Here is a 12,800-nt window from a genome sequence, read left to right on the forward strand (position 1 = left end):
ATTTAGAAAATGAGTGTTGCTATTAATACAAATTTTCATTGCATCCTTTATATGTTTAAATGAATAACTGTGCGTGGTGTCTGTCACTCTTGATAATGGAATTTTACCAAGAAAACACAGCTCTTTTTCTTGTCTTTTATTCCAAATTGCTTAATGCAAGGATGCAACAGTAATGCTGGTAATAGCACACAGATTAAATAAAAGCTCCTCTGGGGCCACGCTGGCAGGTGCTTTCTCTGTATCCAGGGTCAACATGAAAACAGTATTTCACTTATCTGATGACCATTTAATATGCATCATTCATTGATTCACATTAAGAAACATCTCTTCCACAGTGGGTTGGTAAATAATTTAGAGGATCTCCTGTCACAAATGATTCTGTTGTGTTAGTGGGATCAAATTAAAATTGAAAATCCCATTTACGAGAGAAAGCATTTGGGTAACGAGTTAAGACCAGACAGGGAGAACCTGCGAGGCCCTACGATGAATGACTGAAGAGCCAATCAGAGCTCATTGACACAAAGTTGGTTAAGGTTCAAGAGAATAAGTGCAGGTTCTGGTTATTTTTAGTTGGGCTGGGGACATGTAGACATGACTCAGATCTACACATTTATGAAGGTTTCAGAATGGATGGCTTTCTGACTTGTAGTTTGAAATGACAGATACACTGAAATTGACATCAAACATGCATTTATGTGCATTGATAGTGTATTAGGCTTTGTATAAGGTAACCCAAAACTTGGGTTACCTACACTTTGTACAGTGCCTGAACCCGAATGTGTTAAACTAAAGCTATACAAACAGCTGAGACTTCACATTAAGCTTGGCATCATGACATAGTAATTAGTTATATATATATCATTCAAGTTTCAAAAAAGTGCAGGGAATAGTTAGCAGAAACTGGAAAAAAATACTTAGTTACTAACCTGACAGGGTTACTAGTGAGAGACACTCTGAGGGACTCCAGACAGTTGAGCAGCTTCTCTTCTGTGATGCCAGAACGCAGCTCATGAACATATTCTTGAGATGACAGTGTACACTCATGCTTGCTGTTCCTTAGTCCACCCTAAAAACAGAGCAGGAGAGTTATTAGATTACCATTTTACACTATGACTTTAATGTGGTGAAAAAATAAGCAGAACAATTAGACAAACATTGGTAAAGACCATCCAACATAAGGTCTTAAAATCGACCTGTAAAAAAAAAATCTGACCGCAATATAATAAATTAATTTTCAAAACTGCAAGTCCCAATTTAAGGGAGGTGGGAGAACAGCCAGATCCAAACCAAACACTTGCAAGGATAATTAGACCCAATCTAAAATACAGTCAGCCCGAGCCACTTAAAAAGAGCAACAATATAATAATAATATTATTCTCTGAACAACAGTAAAATCATAGCAACTAAAACTATTGGTTTTATGACCCAGACAAATGTAAAAGTCCTTTTCCCACTTTGTGCACATACAGTAACGCGTTTTTAGCCAACTGCTGCAACCGGGTGATAAAAGACAACCTGTTTAATATTTGTGAATCAAATTTATTTAATAGAAAAACATTTTGTAGGCCATTATACTATATCCGCCTCAATTCCCTAATCAGAACAAAGCTCCATTTAGTTGTTCAAGTTCACAGTTCACATTCTGTCTCACATGAAAAGACACCCGATACTGTTATGTTCAGATCCATTCAGATTCTCAGGTGTTGGACAAAGCTCACAGTCCCCAACCCAAGCAATAGAAATTCACCTAAACACAACTAAGCATAATTTGGACCCAACTGAGCAAGTTACATCAATGTAGTTTTCCATAATACGTGTAATAATGCTAAAGTTACGCAACTGAAAGTGCACAAACTCTACTTTACCATGAAGAGAATTATGTCTGGCCCAGTGTTATTGTCATTACTATAATAAGCAGCATTATAAATCAGTAAAAAAAAAAAACTGAATTCTCACAAAGGTGCTATTGATGAAAGTTGGCTCTAAAATCATGGTTTCAGAAAGAGGAAAAGTAATTCTTCAGTCAAGACTCTAATGATGGACTACTCACATAGAATCAGATCCAGACTTGAAATCTATCTACAACAGCTCGTGCTTCAAGTAAATAAATTCTAGTGTACAATCTCCACAGAGGGCACTTGGGACATGTCGCTAAACTGATGCTTACACAAGGGGACGACCTATTGGCAGGAATACGCACCCATAACCGCAGAAGGAAAATATATTTACACACTCCTGCTTCCAAATGTGCAACAAAGTCAACATCATACATTATATAGCTAAAGTCTAATTCCAAAGTTACCAGCTTGCAAAATCAATTGTGGGTCTGAAAATGTGGCCATACAGTTCATTTATAAGATACATTTTTGAGGAATAAAATAGATATACTGTATTATCCCTATTCAAAATCTGCATTTGTAGTTCTAATGTCAAAATTAGCTATATTTCAGGAGTGGTCTGAGTCAAGTTAACCAAAGTAAACAACACATATGTCTGAACCAGACAGCTAGGCAAAATCATCTTCACTGTGCTCATCCCTGGACTGCTGGTTCCCCACAATGTGAACGGTGCTAATGGGCAGTTTGGGAAGTAATAAGCTAGCTCATTTATCCGGTGAAAAGAGAGCTGCTCTCCTGCAATGCACAGTAAACATGAAAAACTGTTTTATGTTGTAAATAGCAGAGCAGTCTAACAACAGCGATCAATAGGTTTGTTCTTGAATGTGAGATGAGCTCAAACTTTGATTGGCTCAGTAATGGCGTATTTTTGACTTTATCTGATAAAGTCTGAGATAAAGAGCACATCCCTCGGTCTGCAGGGATGATTCTTTTCAACACCCCAAATTGAGGGGTTGCTTCTTCCACAACAAATGTCAAAATTACATTCGACCATTCAAGTGGAAATGTAAGCACACACAGCCTAGTAACTTGTCTTACTGTCTTTATGAGTAGTACATTTTCAAGGAACACCAAAAAACATATAAACGAGCAAGATCTACTAGCACTGTTTCACAAGTAAAAATGAATTTTATCATTCTTTCAGCAATGCATAGAACATGTTTTCCCTTTCCATGACCTCTAATGATTCTGTGAAAAGCACTTGTAAAAAAAAAAGGATAAACCTTAAGAAGTTAAACCTGAGTGTACTTCCACATTATTGTATGGTTTGATTTTCTGATTTGTCTTTTTCTGTGCTTTAGCCTTTTCTCTGTCTTTCTCAGCTAGATCTGTGTGAACACTTATGTCATTCATCTCTTTTCCATGTACCATTGGGTAAATGTGGAAGAGTGACTGGCTTAGCTTTTATCTGACTGAAGGTAGGTATTAGGCCACAGGAAAGGTGACATTCCTTCTTATTACAATTTAAATTTCTATACTATTACCTAACATATTGTAAGGCTCTCCATTGTAAAATACTGCCTAACTGTTTTTCATATTTTTTGTTGGTGGTACTGACTTGAATGACTAGAAACAAGAATAAAGAAAAGACCAAAACCAGCTATAAAGCACAAGAAGCCTTAATTAACAGGCAAATAAGTAGAAAGACAATTACTTCATATATTTGAAATTATGTGAAATCTATGAACTACCCATATTTGTGACTCATAACAGATTCTCAAAGGAAAGTTGTCTTTTGTGTTTGACTTACTTTGGAAAAATATACTAAGAAATGTTATCCTAAATATTCAATTAAGCGTGACTGTGTGTATTCTGCATCCAGCAGAAGATGTGATTTCTTTATTTAGACTCTTGTGAAACCACAATCTTTTTCCTTTATTAACTTTGATATGTAGAGAGTAAGTAATTAGCATTTCCAATCACAGCCCAATAATTTCCTATTGTCTCACTAGAAAGGGTCTTCAAACAGGATACATGCAACAAAGGTATGCCTCCAAGGGTTTTTCGTGATGATGTCTAAAAAAAGATGAATAACAACAGTTTGAATTAATGCTATTATATGATAATCAGACAAACAAAGCATGATGAAATTATTATTTGGGGTTATTTTTAGGGTGGCCAGAGAAAATTATGCAAGCCAGGAGGTGCAGTATATGGTGCTTATCTACCCAAGCCATAAAAAGCCTTACCATTGTCTTTCAAAGAGTTTTTTTCAGTTTAAACACAAACCAACAAGGCTGAAGTAATGACAGTATTACTCGGAAATGCCTCTCTCCCTACAAGGGCTGTAGTAGTGCTAAGCTCAACGCCCCCATGCAGGAGACCGCGGTTCAAATCCCAGTTGTGGTCTACCTCCAGTAGGGATCCTTAGGCAAGACCTCTTTATGCTTACCCTGCCTGTACCTTGTATCTCACTTGTAAGTTGCCTTGGATAAAAGCATCTGCCAAAAGGCTTAATGTAAATGTAAGTAGAAACAAGCCTGTACTCTGCTCTCTCATGGGATTAATCCTTTTAAACTTCTGATTTGACATTTGACACAATGTGGTATTTGGGGGCACAGTAATGTTAGTCACGGGTAGCTCCCTGTTCGTTACATTTAATGTCTAACAGATATCACCAGCAGCTGGGTATTTCCTGTGGTGATGCTATACTAGGCAGGTACAGCAGGTAGGTTTAGCTCATGCTTTTTCAGGGTCTAGTGCCTTTGAGATTTTTCTTCAGAACACTGAAGCTATCAATTAGGTACAGATAGGGCGACTGACTCAATCTGAACTGTTTTAGTTTGATCAACTTTTTCATTGCCTCAGCAAGATGTTTGGGTCATTGTCTTGATGAAAAATAAACCTCTGGCCTGAGTTCCTGTAGCAGCCATATAACGTAAGCACAAGCCATGACACCCCCACTAAGATGTTGCACAGATGAATTGGTCTGTTTGGAGCTTGGACAGATCCTTCTCTCCTCCATACTTTGATCTTGCCATCACTCTGACTTGAGTTAATATTGTTTTCATCTCCGCTCAAGACTTTTTTTTTTCTTCTTCTTTGAAGTACCTCTTCCCAAACTGTAATTTGGGCATCCTGATTTTATGGCTAACAAGGGGTTTGAATCTTGCAGTTGAGCCTCTGTATTTCTGTTCACAAAGTCCATTAAATGAACGGCATTTGTCCCAAATATTGTGGAGGACACAGTATTTACCCTGGAGATATCCTTCCCTATTGACAGATATAGTCTTCATTATGCAACATAGTACCAGCATGAACCTACAAAAACTACCTGGCAACAGAAAACCGCATGTACTCCACATACTATAAGTATTCCTCCAAAATGTAAAATGACCAACTCTTATTTATATTCTCAAGCTAAACATTGTTAGGCACAGTGTAATATGCTACTTCTCCTCTGAAAACAGCACTTATGTTTGTAGCACCATTACAGCAGTCAAATCACCAGCAGATCAGTTTAAATAAAACAAATGCTAAAACACACAGGCTGGATGGACAGTGTAGAGGCGACAAGTCACCACTGTGCTGAATGAAGCTTGAAAGATAATGGCAGATGAAAGCCATAGTAATGTGTTTCATGTAAGCCTGAGGACCAATAACCTGCCAATAACACCACAAAAGTTAGAGCTTAATAAATATTAGACAGCTATTTTCTAAATATACCAAAACACAGACACCACTGATAATACTAATATATAAAGTAAATTTACTTTATATGACCAAAATAACACATTTTCACCAAAATACAGTAAGAGAATATTGTACACTGTATGAGAAAAGGAAATCACAATTTAAAGTGTAAAAACACTGCTTCTATCACTGTGATTCAATTTCTGGATATGGATATGATTAGGAGACTGCATTTTCAGAACACCATTTCCTCTGCAATACGAAGGGCCAGTGAGAGGGAAACACATCAACCACTTTTTATTTATCTTCTTATTTCTCAGTAGTTCCCAGCAGGCATACCACTATGTCCAGAACAGCCAGAGCTCTGGTTTCACCGCATGCTCTGACCTCTGGAAACCAAATACACTGACCATAAACTGCTTTTTCATGGCCCCAGCCCAAATCAATGGAATCCGTTGGGATAATATCAACATTACACCACCACACTGGCAGCAGAGAAACAATCTAAGTAAAAGGAGGGGGCACTACCTACTGGCTACTGGGTAATAGAGATTTCCCCTTATGGTTCACCAAAATGGTCAACAGAGGAAAATTGTTTAAAAGAGACAGTAGAGACACGGGGTGGGGGAGGATAGAGGGAAGACGGGTAGAGACGTGGTGTGGGTAGTATATGATGAAGTAGTAAGATGTAAAAAGCAAAAGAGGTGGAGGGAGTATGAGAAAGATAAAAAAGTATGGGATAGATACAAAAAAAGAGAAAGATAATGGGGGAGAAAGGGCAGGACAGAGAGAGAGAGAGCATCAAGAGACACTGCAACCTCAACAGTAGAGAACAGACACAGCCCTTTGACCACAGCCTAGAGCCTCATCTCCTGCCGCTTATTGAATCCCCTATTTGTCGATAACAGTATTTCCTGCCAAAGAAAATAGTGCTGGGAGCAATTACTTGAGCGAGCCTGTCAATTTCATTTTGGGGGGTTAGGGGAGCATTGAGGCTCATTCCATCCTTCTCTATCACCTCTGTCACCCTTTCTCTAGGCCATGGGGAGTGACAGAGTGTTGTGCCTTCTATTGAGGGCAGGGCAGGGAGACAATGCCAAGGCGGCTGCACCTCCACATGTCATCTTCACCTGTAATGAGCCTATAACAAGCTGGCAGCTTCCTCAGTGCCCAGTGCTCTGCACACTCAGGCTGACTGATAGATACATTATTCAGTTTCTTTGTCAGCTTACTGGAAAACCGCATGGCGGCAACATGTCTGGCCCGGAAGCTAGAGCAGAGAGACAGCCGAATGTCACTGCTTCTTCCTTTCGGCCTGCCTTGTTACCTCTCTCTCTCAGACGCATGCACATTTACACAATCTTTTTATCTCCTATGCTGATTTGAGATAAAAGGTAAATTAGCAAGTGATGTAAGAACAAAATATAGATTAGCATGTTATATGGGTTCTTTCATGGTACTGTATTTAAACAAGGGAGGAGATGTTATCTTCAGCGAATTGGTAAGCTTCTTGTTAATGAGAAGCAAAAATGTAACAACCAAAAGTATAATTTGGTCTAAATGCAGATCCTGTTACTTGAATATCCAAAAGTTGTCTTGTTACTTACGTTCTGTTAGAGTGATGATGTCAAAACACAGATTGTTTTACAGTTCTGAATGGCTTATTTGTGCCGAAGTCATTCAACTGCTGACTAACAGCATTTTAAAATTTACATTGCAAGGACAAAAATAACTTCATGTGGGAAGATAGTGATATACAAGAGCACAGTCACAGCATCCAATAGTGTGATGGTGATATTTTTTACAGAATAGAAGGCTTGCAAAGCAAATCCTTTAATAAAATTAAAGTAAATTCAAACACTGATTTAGGCAGGTAACAAATCAAAATGTAATAGCATACCTCCAAAGCCAAAGATTATAGGTAAAAGGTTAGAGAATAATGAAATAAACTACAATAATTAATTCTTCTTTGTGTGTAATTAATGAAAAGTACTAGAGCACCCTACTGCTTTTTTGTAAAAAATAATATAGATACAATCTTAACAATTAGTGCATTTCACGCTGTATGATAGTCACATTATAACTTAATTTCCTGTTCATTAGTTGTTGGTAGATTAGTTGAGATGAAAGATACCACAGGAGCGGGTAAAAGACAGTCGACAGACAGGTAGATCCAAATGTCACACATCTCATTCTTGCCGTAATACAAATATGGCCTATGAACAAAGTTTTGCACACAACAAATACACACATAAGATGTTATATAAATGGGCAAACTTACATTTAACACAATCTAAAGTTTGGCATGTGTCTGTGGCAGCAGTGGTAAAGGTCAGTGGGAACACGGATCAGTTGAGACGCTTGTTGGCTGGACAATGACTTTTCCCTAGCCCTACTTAAAGGACAGAGTCCTGCTGCTGGCAGATAAGACATTTCATCTAGCCACCAGGGTGCAGGGCTCCTAGCTCAGTGGGGGGATTTCCCACCAGACCATGTGGTCAAGCATGTCAAGACTTTCTTCACACCTCCACCTCCAATCCAGTCAGTTTACTTCTTCCTTTTGTTCTTCATTCGACCTACGAAATGTGTATCACTGTCTTTCTCTCAGTCCCTGGGTGGCCACAAAGAAGTGTGTGTATATCTGAAAGAATCAAGTTTTTTCTTCATGTTTATTTTCTTCCTTTATCTTTTGCCTGCTGTAGTGAAAGAACAAAAACTACAGGCAGCTTTATTCTTTTAAGTCTGCTTGCTGATAACACAGACACAATTAGGCCTACAACACTCTATCAATAATCAGGCCAGTGACATTACATCTTGTGACCAGACAAGACAAGCTCACCACAGCAGATCAGCAGAGCGAGACGAAAACACAAAAAGAAATAAGGAGGTATTAGGCTGGAAACAGCTTGAAAATAATACTGCAGGCTTGACTTCGTAAGAAACACAGGGCAGTAGCCAAAGAATCGTGTTGTGTTTGTGTGTGTCTTGATCCCCAAGGTCCGGAGGAAGCGCACCCAGTGACAACAACAACCACAAAATCTGAGGATTTTAAACAATTCCATTCCCCTTTTTATTTCAACAAAAATACACACAATAGTTTGTAAAGCTATTTCAATTACAAGCAGGAGTATAATGCTTCTACAGTTGTGTGTAGTGGGAATTTGCATATGCATAAATATATTAAAAGAAAAGATCTAAAAAAAATTTAGGGCCAGCTCAGTCAAGGGCTTGAACAGATTTAAGATTTATTCAGAACTTAAGTTAATACAGGAACAAGAAAAGAAGTCCCATGACCTGGATGACTGAGAATCCTACTGACAAAGAAAGGCTGTTTTTTTGTCTCAAATTTACTTGTCATGCAATAATGAATAAAGAATGTCTTTGTTCTTATATAAAAAGGTCTTACGTGACTTTAGATGTCACGACATTGAATGCCAACAATAAACAAAGAACTAAAATGCATTTCTTTATCTCCATTAGCAACAGCTACTTCTGAAAAGCCTAATAATGAACATTTTTTACAGTATTTGTTGGAGACTGAACAGCAAATAATGAAAATGTTTCATGGTATTAATGATGTTTTAATAATGACATGCAATGTAACTGTTAAAGAAGTTAATCCTTTGCTGTATTATGTTATATGGTAACTGCTTGATACGTTTCTCCCTTTAACTGCAGCACTTTTGTTGCAACCATTCACCACAAAATCCTGCCAAAGTCAAAGCAGTCAACTCATTCAAGGTTAACCTGTTTGTGATGCTTCTACCTTGACCTTTACCAGACTAACAAGGGTGATTGTGTTTATCTGTGAAGAGGAAGGATCCTTTCTCTTACACATTTTTAACTTTGAAGAAAATACAAACTCACACACCAAAACATGTCCATCCTAGTGGCTTTGCCCCAAATGTGGACAAGGAGAGGGCAGACCAACAGGCATCGTCAGCAAACTGTCTTGGCATTAATCCCACTGAAAGTTGACCTGCAATATGCCTTCATCAGTGTTTGAAATAGTGGCTGAAAGACTTGCACAATGATAAAAACATTTTATTCAGGAGGAGGCTATCACCACACCATCTCAAGTTGACCTAGTTAATAAGTTAAAATCCAATCCAAATGATAATGACCCACCAAGTGAAACTGAAACTCCAAATAAAAAAAAAAAAAACAACAGCACCATTGTAACCCCTTTAAACAGCAGAGAACGGGATATGGAGTGGAAATGCTTGTGGGTTAAAATGAAATGTAAATTTTAAAAAAACATGATATTCAGACCAAAAGGGTAATACTGAATTTTGTTGCCAAAGAGAGAGAAAAAAGAATAAAAGCCAACCTGTTACAAAATAATTTGCCAACCTCCTTATAGATAACTAAATACAAAAATCATGAACAGGAGAGCTCTTGGTGCTGTGGTATTACAGTAAGCAAACACCTACATTGAGACGCTTTTATCCAAAGCAACTTACAAGTGAGATACAAGACAGGTTAAGCATAAGGAGAACCTGCCTAAGAAGCTACCGCAGGGATTCGAACCCCCAGTCTCCCGCATAGAGCGTGTTGATCTTACCACTAATTACCACACAGGTTCAGCTGAGGCTCATGATAATATGAAAGGATAAATTCATGGTTTCAAAAATACGTGTCCTTCATTAATTAGTGTAAGTTTAAGCTTTGTCTGCCCTAAAAAGTGGAGGTAGACAAAAACTCTGCATTCAGCCTGCGAAGCCTGTACAGGTAAGCTAATTAAGTGCAGCCATTCAATTTCAAACTTAGCAGTGGTATTACCCAGTCAGCTTTGCTGATGTTGGTTCAATGGAAGCAAATTTTGTGTATTAAAAGCTAATATTCTGTGTTTGTATAAATCTGGTGGCTTAGAAAATGTTAGCTCGCTAATTTTGCTTACTTCAATTTAAGCTACATCCACCAGAGGCATTACGATTCTGGATTACAATGCTGACAGAAGTTGTGATGTTTAGTATAATTAGGAGGAAAGCTCCTAATCTTTCATTTACTGTAATCTTTTCATTGTTTTCTTCTCCTATCATTTTTATTTTAAAAATTACAGGGTACAAAGGTGGGTGACCAAACTAAATGTTAAAATTACATACATGGTACCATTACATGAAGGTTGGTAAACTAAGCTTCCATCTTGTTCAGGAAAAAAGACACATTCTATGTTGACCTGAGTTCCCTCTCGTCATTCTTTATGGTTTATGTTCAGCCATGGTTCTAGTCAGAGCATTTATAAATAAAATAGTACTGTAAATTCACTGCATTTCAAAATAAAGTATTTTGTTGGGAACCACTGTCCTAGAGGACAGTTTTTAATGCTGACTGCTTACACACAAGTTACCATTGGAACAGCACATTTTTTTGTACTCTTTACACCTCTGAGTAATGAATATCACACATTTTGCTGCTTAATTTCTATTTTAGTGTTAGTGGTTGATAAACATTTCTCTCAGGTACTTAGTATTTTCAGACCTTTACAGAAGAACTTTAAGCTGAAGTACTTAGGCCGTGAAATCGTAATGTCTTTAGCCACTTGGGTAAGAACTCTGACCTTGTCTTATTGATTCTCATAGAACTGATTGTCCTTAAGTTTGGACAGAGCACAAAACACATTTTCACATCCCAATGCATCCAACACCTGCACACACACGGACACACACACACACATTATACACAACCACATGCACTGTGAGTGTGTCTCAAATCTTGCTCAATTGACTTTACCCATTAACATTTCTCGCTTTTTTTTAAATACTGCATTTTGGATGGTATATTTACGTAAAGGCCATTAATGCCACTGCTAATTAATGTTTGACAAAAGAGAATGCAGTAAACCATGACTCACAAATTTTAAGCATTTTCTTTGTGTGTATCTATGTGTGTACATGCACATATTAGTATGGTTTTACTCACACATTTGTGCATGCTGGTTTTGTACATGTACATATTTTGGGTCGTGTTTGTGGGTGGTGTAGAATATTCCTCTATGCTGTTATCCCTGTGCTTTGCAGGACTCATGTCTGCACTGAATTTCAATGACACCTCTATAAAGATAGGAGCAGATGTCGGCTAGTTCACTGAAAGTCAGGTAGAAGATAGTGAGAAAAGTAGAGTGAGTAAAATTGAGTGCACACTGGCTGCAGAAAAAAGTCTTAAGTCATAAGTCTATTTGCAAAAGTGCAACACAAGAGACACTAAGATTTACTGTAAAGACTCTTTTAACATGGAAAAGAAAGGAATGAAATGATAAACAGTTGTGTTTATCAACAAAAAGATGATTGGAAAGAATGATTTTTATCCCCCACTAACTCAATCTGAAAATAAGCCCTTGCACCAACTCACCCACTTTGAAGATAATGCACTACACTCCAACCACTCACCAATCAATTCAAGGTAAGCAGGTGGCTTAATATTGTCTAAAAGTCCCCAAAAAGCATTAAGATATTAAAATATGTTTTCATGAAGATGAACTGAGAAAGTTGCAAAATTTTCACAGTTATATGAAAGTGACAAACAACAATGAAAGAAAACTTGAAAGGCATGTCAAGCCATCTTGTTTGCCTCTCATGTAATCCCAGTATCATGGCAGAGGGGGTTAACAAGTGAGCTGCTAAGCAGGTAAAGTCACACAGGAACTAATTTAGGTTTTCACTGTTGTCTCTGCTGCATTGATTGCAATGTGAAGGCCTAATGAACTCTGTACTCTGTGCTCTTGTTTCTAGCTCTGGGAGCTTGGGTATGAAGCCAAGAGCTAAAACTACTGACTAAAAGTTTGGAAAACGACTGCAAAAAGGATTGAAGGTGGAAAAACAATGCTGAAACCATGAATAAATGAGCAAGAGTACTGATGCTGATTTCTAATATCTGTCCTGTATTATACTGCTTTGTCCTTCTTTACCAACCCTCTCCATAAGAGACTAACCTTGATAAATCATACATAGAGCAAACACACTTTAAGGTCAAAAGGTCCAGGTTAGTCTGATGTTCTTCTTTCTGCTCTGTTTTCCCCAGAGATTCAGCTGAATAATAAGTCTAGTTCCTAGAATAAACAACACAATTACCTTTTCCTGACTTAAAACAATGTGAGAGATTATGTTTGTAGGCACCATATAAGGCAACAGATCATGAGTTGAGGCTTAAACCACTGAAAAGAGTGAGTTTTAGTAACTTTGAGGATGCATGACTAAGCCTGAAAGCTAATGGGGTGCAATTAAGGAATTGAGGAAAAAAACAAACACCAGATTTAGATACTGCTGAATA

At 37.7% G+C, this 12,800-nt stretch overlaps 1 protein-coding gene across 5 annotated transcripts in view; it reads right to left on the bottom strand.

Moving 5' to 3' along the window:
• Positions 1-12,800, bottom strand: part of diaph2 (diaphanous-related formin 2) — a 326,327-nt gene that overhangs the window by 238,251 nt on the left and 75,276 nt on the right. For all 5 annotated transcript variants that reach the window (XM_026357343.1, XM_026357342.1, XM_026357344.1 and 2 more), the window contains one exon: positions 927-1,066. In XM_026357343.1, the coding sequence (XP_026213128.1) occupies positions 927-1,066 (140 nt within the window). The remainder of the gene's footprint in view (positions 1-926; positions 1,067-12,800) is intronic.

Source organism: Anabas testudineus, chromosome 10 (assembly GCF_900324465.2).
Source record: "Anabas testudineus chromosome 10, fAnaTes1.2, whole genome shotgun sequence".
In the NCBI taxonomy this organism is placed as follows: Eukaryota; Metazoa; Chordata; class Actinopteri; order Anabantiformes; family Anabantidae; genus Anabas; species Anabas testudineus.